General features: G+C 46.0%; 1 protein-coding gene across 1 annotated transcript in view; it reads left to right on the forward strand.

Annotated features, from left to right (window-relative positions):
* The window catches only part of tmem161a (transmembrane protein 161A), a 42918-nt gene that overhangs the window by 14473 nt on the left and 4568 nt on the right, over positions 1-23877 (forward strand). The window contains exons 5-11 of the mRNA XM_080212791.1: positions 217-373; positions 4524-4675; positions 6305-6368; positions 7505-7648; positions 8198-8311; positions 19534-19708; positions 23411-23507. Of these exons, the coding sequence (XP_080068917.1) occupies positions 217-373; positions 4524-4675; positions 6305-6368; positions 7505-7648; positions 8198-8311; positions 19534-19708; positions 23411-23507 (903 nt within the window). The remainder of the gene's footprint in view (positions 1-216; positions 374-4523; positions 4676-6304; positions 6369-7504; positions 7649-8197; positions 8312-19533; positions 19709-23410; positions 23508-23877) is intronic.

Raw genomic sequence — 23877 nt, forward strand, 5'->3', positions numbered from 1 at the left:
AGGTAACATTGAAAAAATAAGTTGGAGGTAAATGGGTGCAATAAAAGCTTGATAGAGGGTTACGGAAATATGATAAGCTCATGAAATTAGGGTTACAGCTCATCTGGGCAATAAACGCCAACATGGACTGGTCAGGCCAAACATGGCATTATTTTGGTGCCTTTATGAAATAGTACCCAAGTTAACCTTGTTTCCTTTATTTTTCTCTTTGTTTAGCCCTGCGCTACTTCTTGGACTATCAGTGGCTGGTGGATTTTGTCTTGTATGCGACACTGGTTTACATGTTCACAGAGGCCTACTACAGCCTGCTCAGCATACGTGGGGAAGTGAACGTTGGCATGCTGTGGTGCCTGCTCACGTTAGCCTTTGGAATGTATCCTTGTGCCCCTTCCTCTGATCTTGCAGTATACCAAAAACCCTTTGCATTAAACAAATTAACATGAACAGGGGGTTGCACACACAGTTATGATTCAGAAGGACGTGGATTTAAGCCCCAACTCAGACTAGGGCCCAGAATCCAAGCTGACATTCCCAGTACAGTACTGAGGGAGTGTTGCACTGTTGTCTTTCAGATGAGGTATTAAACTGAGGCCTCTTGTGCCTCAGGTGGTTGTAAACCTGTGACACTGTTTCAAGGAAGAGCAGGGGAGTTATCCCTGATGTCCTTGGCCTATTTTTATCCCTCATCCAATATCACTAAAACAGATGATCTGTTTGTGTATTTTATGATAATATAGCATCTGTGATAACCTCAGGACATCAGACTGCTTTGCAACCAATGATAATCCTAAATGAAATTATTCACAGTTTAAAGACAAATATGGGACAATTGCACAGCAAAATTCCATAAAGATGAACAGATGGAAGTTTGTAGTTGTCCTGGGTGTGCAAGTCCTCAGATCCCTAAAGATGGCAGCACAGGCAGAGAGGGTGGTGAAGAAGGCATATGGCATGCTTGTACTTATTGGATGGGGCGTGGAGTATAAAAGTTGGCATATGATGTTGCAGCTATATAGAACGTTGGTTAGGCTACATTTGGAATACTGCGTCCAGTTCTGGTCGCCACACAACCAGAAGGACGTGGAGGTTTTGGAGAGAGTACAGAAAAGGTTTACCAGAATGTTGCCTAGTATAGAGGGTCTTAGCTATGAGGAGAGATTGGGCAAACTGGGGTTGTTCTCCCTGGAAAGACGGAGGATGAGGGATGACCTAGTAGAGGTGTACAAAATTGCGAAGGGCATAGATAGGGTGAACAGTGGGAAGCTTTTTCCCAGTTCGGAGGTGATGAACACAAGGGGTCACAAGTTCAAGGTTAAGGGGGCAAGGTTCAACACAGATGTCAAGGGATATATTTTACACAGAGAGTGGTGGGGGCCTGGAATGCGCTGCCAGGCAAGGTGGTTGAGGCCGACACGCTGGGATCGTTTAAGACTTATCTAGATAGCCACATGAACAGACTGTGAATAGAGGGATACAAACAAATGGTCTAGTTGGGCGCATGAGCGGCGCAGGCTTGGAGGGCCAAAGGGCCTGTTCCTGTGCAGTACTGTTCTTTGTTTGTCCTCGTGTCTGCGTGGGTTTCCTCCAGGTGCTCCAGTTTCCTCCAATAGTCCAAATGATGTGTGAATTAGGTGCATTAACCATGATAAATGTGCAGGGTTACAGGAATAGGATGGAGGGGAGGGTTTGAGGTGGATGCTTTTTTGGATACTTTCCCTCCGTCATCAGATGTGGGGATGTTTGCTGGTGAGTGCACAACGTTGAGCACCATTCTCGGTTCCACCATAGTTAAGCAGTCCATGTCTATATGCAGCAAGACCTGGGCAATATTCAGACTCAGGCTGGTAAGTGGCGAGTAACATTCGCACCACTTAAATGCCAAGCTTCCAACAAGAGAAAAACTATCTCTCTTTGACATCCAGTGGTATTACCATTATAACATTCTGGGGGTTGGCATTTACCAAAAGCAGACTGGACTAGTCATACTGTGGTTAAAAGATAGGTTAGAGGCAGGGAATCTTGTGGTGAGTAACTGACTCCCCAAAACCTTTCCACCACCATCTACAAGGCATAAGTCAGGATTATGATGGAATGTTCTACATTTGCTTAGATGAGCATAACTTTACAACAACACTTGAGCTTGACACCATCCATGACAAAGCAGCATTTAAATAAGTCAGCTCATCACCACTTTCTCAGGGGTAATTAAGGATGGGTAATAAATGCTGGCCTAGCCACCAATGCCCACATCCCATGAATGGAAAAACCTGACTTTCCAGCAATCCTTAGACATGCAATGAAAGTCAGTTTAGATTATGTGATGTGGAGTGAACCTTGACCACCATAACCTGACTTCAGTGGCACAAATACTATAAATATGTCAAGCGGGTGGCACAGTGGTTGGCACTGTTGCCTTGCAACGCCAGGGATCCAGGTTCAATTCCGGCCTTGGGTCACTGTCAGTGTGGAGTTTGCACATTCTCCCCATGACCGTGTGTGTTTTCTCCAGATGCTCCACTTTCCTCCCGCAATCCAGAGATGTGCGGGTTAGGTTAATTGGCCATGCTAAATTGACCCTAGTGTCAAAGGGATTAACAGGATAGATGTGCGGGAATAGGGCCTGGGTGTGATTGTTGTCCGTGCAGACTTGATGGGCTGATTGACCTCCTGCACTGCAGGGATTTTATGATACTTATTTAAAAGAAAAACTAGGCTCTCAATTTCTCCACTTTAGAGGCCTGTTTATTGCTTTACAATACCATAACATTAGTCTTGTTATTGTTGCAAGTTATTGATGAGCAGGTGAAAAGATTCGTTTTTCTTTATATAGAAGAGATACCTTCAGTGGGTTTCCGATAAGTCTGTAAAATTTATTTGCATTTTCCATCAAGGAGAGAGACTGTCACTATCCGCCCTTTCAGTCAGTTGAAATGTTTTACTTTATTGGTTAACCATTGACTCTGACAAGCTGTAAAAGTAGTTAATGACATTGTCCCCTGCAGGGAGCTGTCTGTGTAATGAATTGAAGTGTTTACAGCCCTGCTAATCTTCCTCCTCAAGTAATCAGTAGGGAATAAACAAACTGACCGCTGTTATGTAAAAAGAGCAGTCAACAAGGACAGCCTACTGGGTCAGCCCCTGTCATTCCCTTCCCATGATGTGGAGATGCCGGCGTTGGACTGGGGTAAAACTGTAAGAAGTCTGACCAACACCAGGTTTAAGTCCAACCGATTTATTTGATAGTAAACTCACAAGCTTTCAAGGTTAAACTCTTCGTCAGGTGAAGAAGAGTTCACCTGACAAAGAGTTTAACCTCGAAAGCTTGTGAGTTTACTATCAAATAAATCGGTTGGACTTAAACCTGGTGTTGTCAGTCCCCTTCCCAACCACTATCACCCTTCATTCGCATGTTGGAACAGCATACCCAGCTGTTGGGTGGTTGTGACAAATTGCACTGCATTCCTGCTGCTGGCAGGTTGCAACTGGGATTGATTGGGAATAAGGTAAACATTCTGATTTTGCAAGGGCAGCAGTTGGTGGCATGCAAGTCCTAAACCCAGCCAAGTGATGCTCCCTTTCTGTTTTGCCATCTGAAGATGCTATAAAATGGAATCTTGAATAACCCCCGTACTTGGTACTATTGCTCTGCAATGCTCTTATTGAAGCCTAAAGCTATTTTGATGCTCACTTCCTTGCCTTATCCACCATCCCTGAGTCCTCCCAAACAATCCATGGCTGTCAATTTCCTCTTTTTTATTCGACCTCCAGAAGTGAGTGGTCTGCATGTTGCGGGAATTAGGATTCTATCCAAATGCATCAGTATTGTCTCCAAAGTTGCAGCCTCTGCTTGTGTAAATGATTTTAATCAGAGAATACAATTCACCTGATTCACCAGATTCTATCAGGGCATAGAGCATCAAATTTTGAGGGCATATTAGCTTGTTCACCTTAAGTTTAGAAGGTTGGAGGATGAACTTAATTGAGGTATGATTAAGGGGTAGATAAAGAGAAGCTATTTTCTCTCATGGCAGGGGTCCAGAACAAGAGGGTCATTTAGAGCCAGGCCATTCAGGGGTAATATCAGGAAGGATTGTTTCTCACACAGCTCAATGGAAATCTCAAACTTTAATCCCATAAAAGCTGATGTGGGCCAATTCAAATTTTCAAAATGGGCGTCAATCAATTTTTGTTGGGTAATGCTTTGGAGCAAAGGAGGATAAGTGAATTAAGGTGCAGATTAGCTATGATCTAATTGATAAAGCTGGAGGGACTGAAAGATTTTCTCCTATTCCTGATGTTTATTTAAAAAAAGAAGCTTGGAGTGTGAATTTTGGATTCTGACCCAGGTCAGGTGCCTTCCCATTGCAAGATATGGGAATCATTCCCAACTTGGGGCCAAAGCCTATGACAAATGGTCATGAGTAGCACAGTATTAAACTGGCACTGTGACCCACAAATAGACCTTTGTTTTGATTCAATTCTTCAGCAAACCCTACTTATTCACCTTGACACTATCTGCACAGTAAAGTTCTCTTCTCTCTGATGACTCATTACTTCAAGACAGAGGAAGGAGGTGAGCGCTCTGTCTGCCTGACCTTCACATTCCTCTTTGTCCTCATCGCTATGTTAGTCCTGGTCGTGCGGGAGGATTATCTGGAGTTTGGCCTTGAGCCAGGTGAGTTCCTTGAAAATTTTCCATTTATATTTCACAAGCTAAAGAATGTAATGACTAGATAGCCAAATTGGCATGTGGTTAGTTTCTCATCGAATTCCAAAAACAAACACAAAACAGCATCTCCCAAACCCACCACCTTGAGGGGCAGGGCCAGCAAACATATGGGAACAGCATCATCCAGTGGTTTCCCCTCCAAGTTGCGTGGCTTGGTCATATATTGGTCGTTCCTTCATCGTTAATGTCCTGAAATTCCCTTCCTAACAATACTGTAGGTGCAATAACACCACACAAACTGCAGCAATTCAAGAAGATGGTTCACTAATACCTTCTTGAGGGCCAATTTGGGATGTGCAATAAATGCCAGTCTGGCCTGCAATGCCCACATTGAGATTTTTTTTCTTTTAAAAGAACTTCCGTAAAAGTGGAAAGTATTTCATCACACTCCTGATTTGTGCAACATAGATGATGGATGTTAGGAGGTGAGTTCTTCTGTGCAGAATTCCCAGCGTTTGTTTTGGTGCTGTTCTAAAGATTGTAATTAAAATGTGACCATGATAAATTATGATGTGGAGTTGCCGGTGTTGGACTAGGTGGGCACAATAAGTAGTCTCACGACACCAGGTTAAAGTCCAACAGGTTTATTTGGTAGCATGAGCCTCACCTGATGAAGGACCGGCGCTCCAAAAGGTCATGCTGCCAAATAAACCTGTTGATTTTAACCTGGTGTTGTCAGACAACTTATTATGATAAATTATGAAGAAGGATTTAATAAATCTGGCACCAGAAAAAATGATCGTGAAAGCTGCCAAGTTATGTTGACATTCATGTTCTATGACAAATGGAATCCAGTTTGGTCTGCTGGTGACCCAGGCTAATACTTATGGATGATTTTTTATTGCCATCTGAAGTGGTCTAGCAAGCCTGCATAAGCAGTCACGATGAATTAGAAGGCCTTTGCCAGTTCTGCTGAGGAAATGATGATGGGGCAATAGTTGGTACTTTGCCAGCATTGCCCACATCCAAAATGCTAAACAACAATTAAGTAAAGCTCATTGAAGAGCGAAACCCGCCATCTTTCTTCTGTATGTCTCTGTGAGCTGTTTCCTGTACAAGCAATCCATTGCCCTACACCATATTGTTGCTGTTTGGAAACTTGTGCCAGTTTTCTGCTGAACATTTGTTTCCACTAGAAACTGACTGAGGTTGTCCACCCCTTCTCCCACAAAGAACCTCGTGGAGAATATCACACCATTGATCCAGTGGTTCCATTGATGCCAGTTACTCTTCTCTACTTGGCCAGTCTAGACTTTGTGTCAGCTACCTCACTACCCAACCCTGTCATCCTCCATGCTCTTTGTGCCTGCATCCATCTGACACTTGATAGGTGAGGAACAGAATCTCTGGCTTTTTTTTTTAACCACTTTTTTCAACACCAGTGACACTGTATTGTCACCTTGACTGGAATAACTAAGTCAGCCCAGCCTCCGGGACCTGATCCGAACACACTGGACAGTGCACTTATCAAATCAAGCCTCTGATGAGGCAACAGACTGGGAAAGTAGGACTGACTCAATGAATAAGTTTCTGTAAAGACTGTCAATTTCTATCTAACTTTCATCCCCTCTGTAGGCTTTGCCAGCTTGTATGAAAATGTGAGAGTCTTTTTAAAGCAACATGGGATGGATATCTGGCCGTGAGTATTATTTCCTTTATTTAATATTGAACTGTGCCATTGCAGATCTTTCTACGCAGCTTTTCCGTTCAGTGGGTAGCGCGTTCATCTCTCAGTCATGAAGTTGTGGGTTCAGGTCACCCTCCAGAGACTTGAGCTGCGAGTCCCAGTGCAATTCTGGAGGAATGCTGCACTGTGGAGATGCTGTTCTTCTGATGAGACGTCAAGCTGATGCCCCATCTGCCCCTCAAGTGAACTTGAAAGATTGCATGGCCCTACATTGAAGAAGAGATGGGGAGTTCACCTGGTATTCTGATCAATGTTTATCACTCTGCGTATCACTAAAGCAGATTATCTGGTCATTATCAGATTGTCAGTTGTGAAAGATAGGGTGGGTTAGCTCAGATGGTAAGTTGTAGTGTTTGATAATGCCGATGGTAGGGGTTCAATCCCTGTATAGGCTGATCTGGTTCTTGGGGCTGCACTGGGGAGATGCTGTTCTTCTGATAAGACTACTTCTGTTTGATTTCCATTGTGATATCATGGCGTTATTGAACCATGATTAGCAACTTTCAGATAAAATGGATGCTACAGGAAGAAAGAGAATTGTGGGACCTCACTATGAAAACCGGCAATCACATTTCCTAAACAACAGCAGTGATTACATTTTAAAACACCTTCATTGGCTGTAAAGCACTTTGGGACATCCTGAAAGGTGCTATATAAATGCAAATTTTTAAATTTTTTTTTGCAACTAACTGTTTAGTTGGTACTCCCATGCAGTGCCAGTGGATTACCACATTGTCCAAACTGCTGTCCTTTGATTGAAAGGACAGGCCCTGTTTGTCTGTAGATGTAATCCCAGGGCATTACTCAGAGAAAAGCAGGTAGCATTCCACCCTGAACAAAAAAAACCTGTTAAGTAAAAGAATGTCAGTCGCTTAATCGTAGAACAGTACTGCACGGAATGAGGTCATTTGACCTATGGTGTTTGTGATGGCTCATTTGCTTGTTGTTGACCTGGAGCCTGAAATTGCATATTAAAAGCATTCATTTGGAGTCTGTTGTCTCTGTCCCGCCCTATTCCAACTCGTATCAGATTTGTTTGTGTTGGTAACGTATCCACACAGGATGATGTGCATTTCTTTCTGTTTCAGCTACTCGGTCTCCAGACTAATCTTCAAGCTCTCATTGGTTGGACTTTCTGCATTTATTGGTGCATGTTTAACATTCCCGGGTCTCCGATTGGCACAGACTCACTTAGATGCTCTCATGCTGACTGCAGACAAACCTCTGATACAGTAAGTAATGCAACTGGAGCTGAATAATGGTATGGTGCTTTAAAGAACAAATGCTGTGGCATGGCACTGAGAGAACAGGAGCGGGCAAGAAATGGGCCCATCAAGTCCATTTTTTTTACTGCTCTATTCCAATCTTTCTCAATCTAAACCAACTTTGTGGCAACACTCATAACCTTCTATTTAATTCTTTCACGAGATATGGATGTCGCTGACTGAACCCATCCTAATACGACAAAATGTTAAGTTGGGATCACTGTCAGCTTGTTCAGGGGGATGGGAAAGACTTTGGCTGATAATGCTGCTGTGAAGCTCAGTGGGATATTTTGCTACATTAAAGGTGCTTTATAAATACAAGCTGTTGTCGATTGACCTAATTCTTTATCCATACGTTTTGGCTGCCTCTTCCCAAATCATCTCCCTCTGGCTTGGCATTTGTCAGTCCTTGATGCCTTTGTGATGCATCTGGTGGCAGGTTTATTTGTATGCAATACTGTTATAGTTGCAGTAATATATTCCTCTTATGCTCTTTGTTTCCTGCCTCTGTCTCAGGATCCTATTGTACGCCAACTTTTTGTCACCTGTCATCATATTATTGCTGTGGGTGAAACCAATTACCAGAGACTTTGTGATGAACACTCCACTTGGAAAAGAAAAGATGGAGCTGTGAGTAGCCAGCAATGCCTCCAACCTTCATTGTACCATCTTGGGTTTTTCTGTCCTTTGACAAGTATCCACTTCTTCATGGAACAACAGCACGAGCTCCCGATCAGGGACATTAGACTCGGGGGAAGGAATAAGAGAGTAAATTCAGCTGAGGTACAAGCTTCACCAGGTAGAAGTGCTGACCTAGGTGATGCAGAGTTTCCAACTCTGGCTGGGTTTATTTCTGGAGGTTTCAGCACATGACCTTCTGCTTTGGGCCACCCTTCCCCCACATGCTGCTTTGCCAATAGGATTGATCCTGTCTGTCCATCATACAACCTTATTTTCCCCTAGTAAAAAAAATTAAAGAGTGTTAGTATCCTACAGTTTTTCTCCTGTGTCGTTCACCTTAATGTCCTGAAAGTTAATCTTCAATATCTGGAGATTTGAGGGCATTCCTGCCATTTTGGCAACTGAGTGGATGTCCCATGTTGGAGCTTTTTCTCTGATACGTTTAACAAGGTTCTTTGTTGGCAGAGAAGCATCGCTGAACATGATCTGTAGTGTGTCCTTTTGTATTAGATAAATCACAAATGTTCAAGGACAGTAATCTCAAGGTATATGGGGTCTCTCTCGAATTATGTTGCACTCTTGGAATCCTGTTTGCAAAGATTTACTCAGTTCATTTTAATATTTAAGATTTTCTTATTCACTGTTTCTGCAAAATCGCCAAGTTAATTGTACTTTTTGTTGCCGTCTTATTTATGGAGCAAGCAGAGGCCATTCAGCCGCTTGAGTCTGTTCGATTAGATCACAGTTGATTTGTTCTTAACTCCATCTGTACACTTTGGTTCCATGACCTTTACAATAGCACAGTGATTAGCACTGCGGCTTCACAGCGCCAGAGCCCTGGGTTCAATTCCCGTCACTGGGTCACTGTCTGTGTGGAGTTTGCACGTTCTCCTGTGTTTACCTGGGTTTCCTCTGGTTACTGTGGTTCCCTCCCACATTCTGAAAGACGTGCTGGTTAGGTGTATTGACCTGAACAGGTGTCAGACTGTGGCGACTAAGGGAATTTCACAGTAGCTTCATTGCAGTGTTAATGTAAGCCTACTTGTGACTAATGAATAAACTTTACCCTTATCCAACACTACCAATCCCAGCTTTGAAATTTTCAATTGATCCCTCATTGTTTCAATGAGAGCTCCATGTTTCCACTACTCATTGTGTGACAAAGTTCTTCCTGACATTACCCCAGAAGGACTGACTCTAATTTTAAGGTTCTGCCCCCTCGTTCTGGACTCCTTTTCTGATTTAAAAACTACGGTGGAAGTGGGCCGCGGGGCTTTGTGGGAAGGGATTTTTTTAACCGTGCAAAGTTTAAAAGGAGGCCTGCTGTAGACAGAGGGCAGCGTCAGAGCGGGCAGCGGAGTGAGAGGGAAGCAGAGTGAGCTGTAAGGGCTTAGGATCAAAGGGCTTGGGAGAAAAGGGCCAGGTAAGTTTGACTGCTTAACTGTGTTCAGAGGGAGACTGTGATGGAGGGGTATGTGATGTGCTGTTTCTGTATGATGTGGGAGCTGGTGGACCCCGAGGTCCTTCCCAGTGACCATGTCTGCAGTAAGTGCTGGTTGCTGGAGGAGCTCCAGCTCAAAGTAGATGAGCTGGCCTCTGAGCTTCAGACACTGAGGCTCATCAGGGAGAGGGAGTGTCCTGTAGATAATGGGGTGCAAGAGACATCTACACCCCCTAGACTGGCTCACTCTAAGGGTCAGGAACAAGAGGGTGCTGCTGGGGGGAGGAAGGGTGGAAGGAAGGAGGGGGGAGTGGGGAGGAAGGAGGGGGGTACCCAAAGGCCTCAGCCTCTCAATCTGCACAACAGGTTTGAGGTTCTTGCTCCCAATGTGGACAAGGACGAGGGCTGTAAGGTTGGTGAGCAAACTGCACACAGTACAGTGATGCAGACACAGGACAAAGAGGAAGAAGTAAAGAGGAATGTAGTGGTAACTGGGTTCAATGTAGTTAGGCGCATAGACACTGTCCTTTGTCACAATGATAAAGAACACAGAAGGGTGTGTTGTCTGCCTGGTGCTCGGGTCCAGGATGCATCATCTGGGCTGCAGAGGAACCTGGAGTGGGAGGGTGAGAATCCGCTGGTTTTAGTGCATGTGGGTGCCAATGACATTGGCAAATTGGGGACTAAGGATCTGCAGAGGGAGTATGAGAAGCTGGGAATGAAGTTAAAAAGCAGAACTGACAAGGTGGTTATCTCTGGATTACTACCTGAACCGCGTGCAGATGGGCGTAGGGTAGATAGGATTAAAGAGATGAATGGGTGGCTCAGGGATTGGTGTGGGAAGAATGGGTTTGAATTTATGGGGCATTGGCACCAGTATTGGGGCAGGTGGGACCTGTTCAGATGGGATGGTCTTGGTCTGAACCGTGCTGGGACCAGAGTCCTGGCAAATCGTATAACTAGGATGTAGATAGGGCTTTAAACTAATTAGGGGGGGGGGAGGGTGCGAGGGTAGGAGAAATTACAATGTCTAAAGTAAAAGAGAGGGTACAGGTACGGGAAGAGGTCGAGGATGGCCCAATAATAAAGGGAGTAGGGGGCATGAGAAAGGTTGGCAGCGTTCCTTTAAATAGGATCCAGATAAAGGCTGGAATAAAGACACTTTATCTGAATGCACGAAGCATTCGGAACAAAGTGAATGAGCTGGTGGCGCAGATCAGCACAAATGGATATGATCTGGTGGCCATTACAGAAATATGGTTGCAGGGTGACAGGGACTGTGAGCTGAATGTCCAGGGGTATCAAGTGTTTAGGAAGGATAGACAGGAGGAAAAGGGGGGAGGGGTAGCTCTGCTGATTAAGGATAGTATCAGGGTGGTTGTAAGGGAAGATATAGGCTCCAAAGAGCAGAACGTGGAATCCTTGTGGGTGGAGATAAGGAACAGCAAGGGGAGGAAGACACTGGTGGGTGTGGTCTATAGGCCCCCAAATAATAACTTGGAGGTGGGGCGGGCTGTAAACACGCAAATAAATGAGGCGTGCAGAAACGGAACGGCGATAATTATGGGGGATTTCAGTCTACATAGTGATTGGCTGACCCACGTCGGACGCGGTGGGCTTGAGGAAGAATTCTTGGAATGCTGCCGGGATAGTTTCCTTGAACAGTGTGTGATGGAACCGATGAAGGAGCGAGCTATCTTAGATCTGGTGTTGTGTAACGAAGCAGGTAGAATTAGGGACCTTGTTGTGAGGGATCCTCTTGGGAAGAGCGATCATTGTATGGTTGAGTTTTTGATGCGGATGGAGGACGAGAAAGTAGGGTCCCGGACCTGTGTCCTCTGTTTGAACAGAGGGGAGTACGATAGGATGAGAGAGGAATTGGCAAATGTAGATTGGGGGCGTAGATTGGCCGGTAGGACTGCTGGGGAACAGTGGAGGATCTTTAAGGAGATCTTTTCGGTGCTCAGCAGAAATTTATTCCGATGGTAAAGAAGGACCATAGGAGAAGGGATAATCAGCCATGGTTAATGAAGGAGATAAAGGAGAATATTAAAAGCTGATGCGCTTAGAGTGGCTAAAAGTAGTGGGCGAGTAGAAGATTGGGAGAGGTTTAAAAATCAACGAAGACTGACGAAGAAGATGATAAAGGAAGGATATACTGAAGCTAAACTAGCACTAAATATAAAAAAGGATAGTAAGAGTTTTTATAAATATATAAAGAGGAGGAGGCAGGCTAGGGTGAATGTTGGACCCTTAGAGAATGAGAGGGGGGATTTAGAGGGTGTGGAGAGTCTGCAGAAGGATCTAGATAGGCTGGGCGAATGGGCCAGGAAATGGCAAATGGAATTTAATGTTGGCAAGTGTGAGGTGGTCCACTTTGGTAGGAAGAATGGTAGGAAGGACTATTACTTACGGGGCGAAAAACTGCAGCAGGCGACGGTGCAGAGGGACCTCGGGGTCCTTGTGCATGAGTTGCAAAAACCCAGCTTGCAGGTGCAGCAGGTGGTCAGGAAGGCAAATGGGATGCTGGCCTTCCTAGCGAGGGGGATTGAATATAAAAGTAGGGAGGTCTTGCTGCAGCTGTATAGGGCATTGGTGAGGCCGCAGCTGGAGTACTGTGTGCAGTTTTGGGCGCCGCACCTGCGCAAAGATATTTTGGCCTTGGAGGGAGTGCAGAGGAGGTTTACTAGGCTGATACCGGAGTTGAGGGGGTTGAGCTATGAGGAGAGGCTGAATAGATTAGGCTTGTACTCGTTAGAGTTTAGAAGAATGAGGGGAGATCTCATTGAGACGTATAAGATGATGAATGGGATGGATAGGATAGAGGTGGAGAGACTCTTCCCGCTCAAAAAAGACAGTAGGACTAGGGGGCACAGCCTCAAGATAAAAGGGGGGCGGTTTAGAACGGAGTTGAGGAGGAACTTCTTCACTCAAAGGGTGGTGAATCTGTGGAATTCTCTGCCCGTTGAAGTGGTGGAGGCTGCCTCGCTAAATATTTTTAAGATGCGGGTTGATGGGTTTTTGATAAGAGAGGGGATTAAGGGTTATGGGGAGAGGGCGGGAAAGTGGAACTGAGCCACGACAGATCAGCCATGATCTTATTGAATGGCGGGGCAGGCTCGAAGGGCTAGATGGCCTACTCCTGCTCCTATTTCTTATGTTCTTATGTAGTGGCGGGGGATGAGGAAATGGCTGAGACCTTAAATAAGTTTTTTGCCTTGGTCTTCACGGAGGAGGACGCAAATAGTTTGCCGTGTATTAAAGATAGGAGGATGGTAGGAGTTGAGGGCCTGAATGCAATCACAGTCACTAGAGAGGTAGTGCTTGATCGGCTAGCGGGACTGATGGTGGACAAGTCCCCAGGACCAGATGGAATGCATCCCAGGGTTCTGAAGGAAATGGCAGAGGTGATAGTAGATGGCTTGGTGATTATTTTCCAAACCTCACTGGATTCCAGGGAAGTGCCGGAAGATTGGAAAATGGCTAATGTTACGCTGCTGTTTAAAAAGGGTAACAGGCAAAAGGCAGGGAATTATAGGCCGGTTAGTTTAACGTCTGTTGTGGGAAAAATGCTTGAATCCGTCATCAAAGAAGAAATAGCGAGGCACCTTGAGAAAAATTGTTTGATAGAGCAGACGCAGCATGGATTTGTTAAGGGGAAGTCGTGTCTGACGAATTTATTGGAGTTCTATGAGGATGTGACTAGTGCGGTAGACAGAGGGAAACCGGTGGATGTGGTGTTTCTCGATTTTCAGAAGGTATTTGATAAGGTGCCGCACAAAAGGTTGCTTCAGAAGGTTAGGGGTCATGGAGTTGGGGGTAAGGTGTTAGCGTGGATAGAGGATTGGCTGTCTAATAGGAGGCAGAGAGTTGGTATCAGTGGGTGCTATTCGGATTGGCGGTTGGTGACTAGTGGAGTGCCCCAGGGACCGGTGCTGGGGCCTCAGCTATTTACCATTTATATAGATGATTTGGAGGAGGGGGCTGAGTGTAGGGTGTCGAAATTTGCTGATGACACAAAGATAAGTGGAAAATCAAATTGTGCGGAGGGTGTGGAAAGTCTGCAGGGGGATCTAGATAGGCTAAGCGAGTGGGCGAGGACCTGGCAGATGGAGTAATGTTAGCAAGTGTGAGGTTATCCACTTTGGCACGAATAATAGTAGGAGGGACTACTATTTAAAGGGCAAAAAGCTGCAGCATGCTACGGCGCAGAGGGACCTGAGGGTCCTTGTGCATGAGTCGCAAAAACCCAGCCTGCAGGTGCAGCAGGTGATCAGGAAGGCAAATGGGATGCTGGCCTTTATAGCGAGGGGGATTGAATATAAAAGCAGGGAGGTCTTGCTGCAACTGTACAGGGCACTGGTGAGGCCGCAGCTGGAGTACTGTGTGCAGTTTTGGTCGCCGCACTTGCGCAAGGATATTTTGGCCTTGGAGGGAGTGCAGAGGAAGTTCACTAGGCTGATAGCGGAGATGAGGGGGTTGAACTATGAGGAGAGGCTGAATAGACTGGGTTTGTACTCGTTGAAGTTTAGAAGGATCTTATAGAGACGTATAAGATGATGAAGGGGATGGATAGGGTAGAGAGATTCTTCCCGCTCAGAAAGGATATTGTTCTCTGGAACAGTGTACCTGGTGGCTGTGGTGAGTGTTTGATTTACTTTAAAAGCTTTTGACTGCATTTCCAGTTCGCGGGGTTTCTGTGAGTACTTTTTATTTCTGTAGCGGAAGTCAGGCGAGCGGCTAGTGGGGAAGGGAGAGCGGGGGGTATAAAAAGAAGGCAGTAATAGACAGTGGGCAGCGTCAGGAGCGGGCAGCGGAGTGAGTGGGAGCAGAGTGAGAGCAATAAGGGCTTTGGCTCGCTGGGCTTAGGCGAGAGCAGGCTTAGGCAAGGTGAGTTGCTGGTTTCATCTTTCCTGTGTTGCATTTCGGTATATATAATTCCAAGGGAGGTCAGGACATGGCAGGGGCTATGGGGAGATGCTTTAGCTGTGTTAGGTGCCACATGTGGGAGTTCTTGGAGGCATCACATCTCCCGAAGGCCCACATCTGCGTCAAGTGTTTAGAGCTGCAGCGTTTGAGGGCCCGGGTCAGACAACTAGAGCTGCGTTTAGAGGATGCATTTCTGGTTAGGGAGAATGAGGAGTTAATGGCTATGAACCATGGACAAGTGGAGGTCCCAGGGCCTGGGGGACAGGACGGGTGGGTAACTGTTAGGAGGGAGAAGAAGAAGAATAGTCCTGGTCCAAAGACTACCCCAGTGGCCCCCCAAAAGGCATCGACAGGGGTACAGAAGGTATGTCAGGAGGGCCAGAATGACTCAGAGGGAAGGAAGGGGGCTGGCAATGAGATTGTGGTGGGGGATGGGAGGGTCAAAGGAATTGATAGGCGGTTCTGTGGGCAAAAGCATGACTCCAGGATGGTAGTCTGCCTCCCTGAAGCAGGGGTACAGGACGTATCGGAAAGAAGAGAGGGAATTTTGAAGGGTGAGGGGACCCACTCTGAAGTAATTACGCACATAGGAGAAAAGGACGTAGGAAGGCAGAGTAGGGAGGATGTACGTAGGCAATTTAGGGAGTTGGGGGCCAAGCTGAAGAGCAGGGCCTCCAGGGTGGCATTCTCTGGACTACTGCCTAGTAACAGCAGGGCTAGGAGTAATGAGACCATGCAGCTGAATGCATGGCTGAGGGATTGGTGCAAGGTAGAGGGCTTTATTTTTGTCAATCACTGGGAGGTATTTGTGAGAGAAGGGCACCTGTATAGGAGGGATGGGGAACATTTGAATGGGAGGGGGACAAATATCTTAGCTGGGAGGTTACCTTGAGTGTTTCAGCAGGGTTTAAACTAATATGGAGGGGGGGTGGGGATGAGACTGATAGCTCATTAGGCACTGGGATCGGGAGCAAGTTGGGTGACAGGGTAGATTTGGTTGAAAGGAAAATTATCCGGAAAGGAGGATCCGAGTGGGCCTGGAGGGTTGGATTGCGTCTGTTTCAATGCGAGGAGTGTAACGGGTAAAACGGATGAGCTTAGGGCCTTGATGTTCGTGAGGAATTTAGATGTGGTGGCAGTGACGGAGACGTGGTTAAAGGGAGGGCAGGACTGGCAGCTAAATATTCCTGGGTATAAGTGTTTTAGGTGTGACAGAGGAGGGTTGAAGAGAGGTGGTGGAGTGGTGTTGCTAGTTAAGGAGCACGTCACAGCAGTGCAGAGGGAGGACAAAATGGAGGAGTTAGGGATTGAGTCGCTGTGGGTGGAGTTGAGGAATAGGAAGGGAGAGATTACTATGCTGGGGGTGTACTATAGGCCACCCAACAGCCCAGGGGCAGTGGAGGAAGGCATTTGTAGAGACATTTTAGATAGGTGCAGAAAGAATAGGGTGGTTGTAGTGGGTGACTTTAATCTTCCTGGAGTGGATTGGAAGGTGCCTAGAGCTGGGGATAGGGATGGGGAGGAATTTGTAAAATGTGTGCTGGAAGGGTCCTTGGAGCAGTACGTAACTAGCCCGACTAGGGAGGGGGCTATACTGGATTTAGTTTTGGGTAATGAGCAGGAGCAGGTGGTTGAGGTTGAAGTAGGCGAACATGTGGCTAACAGTGACCACAAGTCTGTCTACTTTAGGATAAAAATGGAAAAGGATGAGTGCCGTCCGAAGGGGAGGGTGCTGAACTGGGGGAAGGCGAGCTATAGCCGGATTAGGAAGGAGCTGAAGGACACTGATTGGGAGGGGTTGTTAGCGGGCAAGTCCACGGTTGGCAAGTGGGAGGCTTTCAAGGGCAAACTGATAATGTTGCAGGAAAGACGTGTGCCGGTAAAGAGGAAGGATGGGAAAGGCAGGATTAGAGAGCCGTGGATTACACGGGATATTGAGGACTTGGTCAGGAAGAAAAGAGTGGCATATGTTAGGTCTAAACAACTGGGAACGGAGAGAGCGCTGGAAGAATATAGAGAGAGCAGGAGGGAGCTCAAAAGGGGAGTTAGAAGGGCGAAAAGGGGGCATGAAATGGCTTTGGCTGATAGGATTAAGGAAAATCCAAACGCATTTTACTCTCACATTAGGAACAAGAGGGTGGTTAGAGGGAAAATAGGTCCTCTTAGGGACAAAGGAGGGGAACTGTGCATTGAGTCTGAGGGAAGGGGGGAGATCCTGAATGAATACTTTGTGTCGATATTCACGAAGGAGAGGGGCTTGGTGTCTTGTGATGTCTTGGAGGGAGCTGTAGATCAGTTGAAGGAGATATCCATTACGAGGGAGGGAGTGTTAGGGTTTTTAGGTAGCATAAAAACTGATAAAGCTCTGGGGCCTGATGGCATTTATCCCAGGCTGCTTAGGGAGGTGAAAGATGAAATTGCTGGGCCTCTGACGCAAATCTTTGTCTCTTCTTTGGACACAGGTGAGGTCCCAGAGGACTGGAGGATAGCTAATGTGGTACCGCTGTTTAAAAAGGGCAATAGGGATAACCCTGGTAATTATAGGCCGGTGAGTTTGAAATCGGTGGTAGGAAAATTGTTGGAGAAAATGGTTAGGGATAGGATATATAAGTATTTGGAGCGTTGCGATCTGATTAGGGATACGCAACATGGCTTTGTTCAGGGGAGGTCTTGCCTTACCAATCTGGTAGAATTTTTTGAGGAGGTGACAAAAACGGTTGACGATGGGCGAGCCGTTGATGCCATCTATATGGATTTCAGTAAGGCGTTTGACAAAGTCCCTCACGGTAGGCTGGTAGAAAAGGTTAAGGCACATGGCGTACAGGGACAGGTATCTAGAGGGATTGCAAACTAGCTAGGCAACAGGAGACAGAGAGTAGTAGTGGAAGGGTCCTTTTCAAGCTGGAAGTCTGTCACCAGTGGTGTGCCGCAGGGCTCAGTACTGGGACCTCTTCTCTTCATAATATATATAAACGACTTGGAAGAGGGTGTACGTAGTGTGATCAGCAAATTTGCAGATGACACCAAGGTGGCAGGATTGGTGGACAGTGAGGAAGATTGTCAGGTGACACAGCAGGATATAGATAGGCTAGTATGCTGGGCGGATAGATGGCAGATGGCATTTAATCCTGACAAATGCGAGGTGATGCATTTTGGAAGGAATAATGCAGGGAGGAGTTACATGATAAAAGGCAGACCAATTAAGAGTATAGAAATGCAGAGGGACTTGGGAGTGCAAGTGCACAAGTCTCTGAAGGTGGCAACCCAAGTGGAGAAGGTTGCGAAGAAAGCTTATGGAATGCTAGCCTTTATAGGAAGAGGTATAGAGTATAAGAGCTGGTGTCTAATGCTTCAGTTGTACAGAACATTGGTTAGGCCGCATTTGGAGTACTGTGTCCAGTTCTGGTCACCTTACTACCAGAAGGACGTGGAGACCCTGGAGAGAGTGCAGAGGAGGTTTACCAGGATGCTGCCTGGTATGGAAGGACTGGGATATGAGGAAAGATTGAGTAAACTGGGGCTTTTCTCCCTAGAAAGACGGAGATTAAGGGGAGATCTGATAGAGGTGTATAAAATAATGAAAGGTATAGGTAGAGTCAACAGTGGCAGGCTTTTTCCTAGATTGGAAACAAATATCACAAGGGGTCACGAGCTAAGGGTGAGGGGGGAGAAGTATAATATGGATCCTAGAGGGAGGTTTTTCACACAGAGGGTCGTGGGGGTATGGAATGCGCTATCAAGTAAGGTGGTGGAGGCAGGCACACTGGACTTGTTTAAGATTTACTTAGATAGGCACATGAGTGACACAGGGATGGAGGGTTATAGGCGACAGTTTTAGAAAGGGTCAGAGCCTCGGGACGATACTGGAAATGTAATACTACATGCTAATGTTTTGTCTCTTTTAATCCGCAGGTGTGTCGGTCCACCTTGTTGTCAAACGAGGGGCATGCACACGGTGGGTCGTGCGTGGGCTGCTCTTGGATGTTTCGAGAGTGGCCTAGTACTTCGCATCGTGTTGTGCTTAAACCTGGACCAGCAGATGGGCACCACAACAGCTCAGTGACTATCACTGCCAGCTGTGCAGATACATGGATTTGGGCCGGTGTCTGCGGGAGTTTGCGCATTCTCCCTGTGGTTGCATGGGTTTCCTCCGAGTGCTCTGGTTTCCTCCCACACCCCAAAGATGTGCTTTTAGGCTGATTGGTGTACCAAATTGACCCTACACTATTCTCCCCTGAATCTGGTTACAATAGGGGTACCATTAGCATACACACAGGGCAAGGTAGGTGTAGGAAAATGCTTTGTTAAGATGGCGGCACGGGCTTGTTGGGCCGAAGGGTCTGTTTCCCGTGCTGGGTTGTTCTTTGTTCTTTGTTCTGACAGCGGGACAGGAGGACACAGCCTCAAGATAAGGGGGGGGGCAGTTTAGAACGGAGTTGAGGAGGAACCTCTTCACTCAAAGGATGGTGAATCTCTGGAATTCTCTGCCCGTTGATGTGGTAGAGGCTACCTTGCTAAATATATTTAAGACATAGGTGGATAGGTTTTTGGTAGGCAAGGGAATTAACGGTTATGGGGAGAAAGTGGGAAAGTGGAACTGAGCCACTTCATATCAGCCAGGATCTTATTGAATGGCGGGGCAGGCTCGAAGGGCTAGATGGCCTACTCCTGCTTCTATTTCTTATGTTCTTATGTTCTTTTCCCGGGAAATAGTCTCTCTATCTACCTATCAATCTCTTAATAATGTAGTACTGATATAAAGTTCTGACTTTTGGACTTCCTTGCTGCTTTGATTCTGAAGGATGTCTGACACGATGTACAACACAGTCCGCCTATGGATAATCATCGCCCTCTGCATGCTCCGCCTGGCCATGACCCGTTACCACCTGCAGGCCTACCTGAACCTGGCAGAAAAGTGGGTGGAGCAAATGAAGAAGCAGGCTGGAAGCATCCCGATGATTGACATTCAGCGGAAGGTATGTCAGAGGCATTATGGGAAAGAACATAGAACACTACAGCACAAACAGGCCCTTCGGCCCACGAGTTGCGCCGATCACATCAACACCTACCAACCTACAGACCTATCTATAACCCTCAATCTCATTAAACCCCATATACTCATCCAGAAGTCTTTTAAAAGACCCCATCGAGTTCGCCTCCACCACCACTGACGGCAGCCGATTCCATTCACTCACCACCCTCTGAGTGAAAAACTTACCCCTAACATCACTTCTGAACTTCCCTCCTTGCACCTTAAATCTGTGTCCTCTCGTAGCAACCATTTCAACCCGGGGAAATAGCCTCTGAGAGTCCACCCTATCTATTCCTCTCAACATTTTGTAAACTTCTATCAGGTCGCCTCTCAACCTTCGTCTCTCCAGGGAAAAGAGTCCCAGCTCCCTCAACCTAACTTCATAAGGCATGCCTCCCAGTCCAGGCAACATCCTTGTAAATCTCCTCTGTACCCTCTCAATAACTTCTACATCTTTCCTATAGTGAGGCGACCAGAACTGCGCACAATACTCTAAATGAGGCCTGACAAGGGTCTTATAAAGTTGCAGCATTACGTCCCGACTCCTAAACTCAATCCCTCGATTAATGAAGGCCAGTACACCATATGCCTTCTTGACCACCTCCTCCACCTGCGAGGCCGATTTAAGAGTCCTGTGGACCCGGACCTCTAGATCCTTCTGCTCTTCAACACTACTCAGACTTCTGCCCTTAATAGTGTACTCGTTCATCCCGTTGGTTCTGCCAAAATGGACGACTACACATTTATCCGCGTTGAAGTCCATCTGCCACTTCTCCGCCCAGTCCTGCATCCTATCTATGTCCTGCTGCAACTTTTGCCATCCTTCCAGACCATCCACAACACCACCGACCTTAGTGTCATCAGCGAACTTACTTACCCATCCCTCCACTTCCTCATCCAGGTCATTTATGAAAATGACAAACAACAAGGGTCCCAGAACAGATCCTTGAGGCACTCCGCTGGTGACTGACCTCCATTCAGAAAAAGCCCCATCCACAACCACTCTCTGCCTTCTGCAGGCAAGCCAATTCTGGATCCACAAGGCCAAAGGCCCTTGGATCCCATGCCCTCTCACCTTCTCAAGAAGTCTTGCATGGGGGACCTTATCAAACGCCTTGCTGAAGTCCATGTACACTACGTCCACGGCACTTCCTTCGTCAATGTGTTCAGTCACATTATCGAAGAACTCAACTAGGCTTGTAAGGCACGACCTGCCCTTGACAAATCCATGCTGACTATTCCTGATCATGTCAAACCTCTCCAAATGTTCGTAAATCTTGTCCCTCAGAAGCCTCTCCATCAGCTTGCCAACTACTGAGGTCAGACTCACCGGTCGGTAATTTCCCGGGCTATCTCTGTTCCCTTTCTTGAAAATAGGAACTACATCCGCAATCCTCCAATCCTCCGGAACCTCTCCCGTCTCCATTGACGACGCAAAGATCATCGCCAGGGGCTCTGCAATCTCTTCCCTCGCCGCCCACAGTATCCTGGGGTACATCCCATCTGGTCCAGGCGACTTATCTACCTTGATAGAATTCAAAAGTTCCAACACATCCTCCTCCTTAATATTCACGTACTCAATCTTTTCCATCTGCTGCAAATCCATAACAAAATCTCCCAGATCAGCTTCCACTGTGAATACTGAGGCGAAGTACTCGTTAAGCACCTCTGCCATTTCTTCTGGTTCCACACAAACCTTTCCCCCCTCACCTTTTATAGGTCCTATCCCTTCTCTTATCCTTTTACCTTTCACATATTTATAGAAGGCCTTGGGATTCTCCTTAATCTTACCCGCCAAGGTCTTCTCATGACCCCTTCTGGCTCTCCTAATTTCCCTTTTAAGTTCCTTCCTACAGTCCTTATACTCCTCAAGATCTTTAACCGCTCCTAATTCCCTGAACCTCTTATACACCTTCCCTTTCCTCCTGACTAGGTTCAACACAGCCTTTGTGCACCACGGTTCCCGCGACCTACCAAAACCCCCTTGTCTCATCGGAACGTTGTCATTCAGAGCTCCAGACACACATTCCTTGAATATCTGCCACCTTCCTTCGGTACTTTTCCCTAAGAACGCCTAATTAAGAGGTCTAATTAGTCCTGTACGCCCCTGTAAATATGTTTGGATACTAATATAACTGGTGAAAATGTATGGGTGGAATTCTCCCAAAATTTGTTAGCATCAAACTGTGACTGAACACCAGCGCGTATGAGTGCAGAATCAATGAGGAGAGGCGATGGCCTAGTAGTATTATCTAGACTATTAATCCAGAAACTCAGCTAATGTTCTGGGGACCTGGGTTCGAATCGCGCCACGGTAGATGGTAGAATTTGAATTCAATTTTAAAAAAATCTGGAATGAAGAATCTACTGATGACCATGAAATCATTGTCAGTTGTCGAATAAAACCCCATCTGGTTCACTAATGTTCTTTAGGAAAGGAAATCCGCCATCCTTACCTGGTCTGGCCTACATGTGACTCCAGAGCAACAGCAATGTGGCTGACTCTCAACTGCCCTCTGAACAAGGGCAGCCAGCGATGCCCATGCCCGACAACGAATAAGAAAAAAATCACAGCCAAGTTTCAGACCAGATTTTCTGGCACTTAGTGCACTGAAAATCTGGGGGCATAGTTTGCACCATTCAGGGCCTGATAGAGATGGCAAAGCCAGCTCTAAAGAGATTGCCATCTTTAAAGAATTGCAGTGGCAGAGTATTGCCCAGCCATGTCCTCACCACCTGAGAGTTATATTTAGTGATTTGTGCCGGCATGCTGGGTGGGAAGATATGATGAGAGCATTTGGCCCTATAATTATATTCAAATTTATTTTAAAATATGCTATCTTAAAAAATATTCTAATCAGGCTCACACCCTTCCTGGGCTTGAACATGATTGCGTCATCGGAGGAGGAATGGAAAAGTTGCCAAACTGAAATCTCACTGGCACAAATCACACCTCTTGTGAGATTTAGCGACCATTATGGAATTTGCATCCGCTGTCAATGGTCATATATTTTTGGAAGAAAACATTCATTTCAAATTTCAAATTCTTTCTAATCGACACTTGATGTCAGAATTTCTTTTAAATTTTGAAGAGTATGAAGAAAGGAAAATCAGTCTGATCTCAGGAACTGCTTAAAAACAATTAGCCTCAAATTTATGCAGGAAGACACAGCAATTGTTGCCTACAAATAACAGACCAGATACCACACAAACTAGAATCTTCCATCTCCAACAATTGCTGTTGATATCTTACTTCCTGCTGTTGCACTTTAGTCGCAGTCTTTTGCCAAACATTTTTACTCATGTTGTCTGCAATGCGCATAATGAGAGATTCCTGTCTAAAGTCATGCTGCATGGCTTTTAGGGGATTTGTAATTTATAAACAGTGGCATTTCTATCAGTAGATTGAAGCTTGTTTTTTTTTTAAATGTTTTATTCCTTTCTTAAAGTTACAAAGCCAATCCATAGAGCAGATTGGATTCACATTGAATCCAAATTACGGCCCCCACAAGAGCAAGGTACAAGACCCAAGCTGACACGAAAAGGCATTGCACCTGATCTTGAGTTTGATCTGATGCTTGATCTTAGGCAAGAGTTGATGCTCAGTTGTTAGTGACTGATGGGATGTTTTTGCCACCTGCTGCAGGTTTCTCGAGTGTTCTGCTATCTGTGTGTGGTCACTGTACAGTACCTGGGCCCTGTTATCCTTATCCTGCACTCTACTCTGCTGCTGAAAATGTTAGGTAAGCAATTGAATGAATAGTGAATAAGTTATGAAACTGTTTCTATCCGTCATTTATTTTACATTCAGAACAAGTTCCATTCCCCTGTTTTAATTAGATTCTGATTGATCTGTAACTTCAACTCCATTTACCCATCATTGTTCCATATCCTTGATATCCTTGCCTAACAAATGTTTGTCAATCTCAGTTTTGTTTGACTCCCAGCTTCAATAGCAATTTTTGGGGGGGTGGGGGTTTACAGATTCTCACTGCTCTTGGGCTTCTGTGGAAACATGCTTTACCTTCAAGCAGCCTCTCACTTTAATTTTAGGATGTCCCTTTTCTTCTGGAGACCTCAAAAGTTTGCTGAGTTTTACAGTTCTCCACAGGC

Source organism: Carcharhinus amblyrhynchos, chromosome 26 (genome assembly GCF_965287045.1).
Source record: "Carcharhinus amblyrhynchos chromosome 26, sCarAmb.v2.hapA, whole genome shotgun sequence".
NCBI lineage: Eukaryota > Metazoa > Chordata > Chondrichthyes > Carcharhiniformes > Carcharhinidae > Carcharhinus > Carcharhinus amblyrhynchos.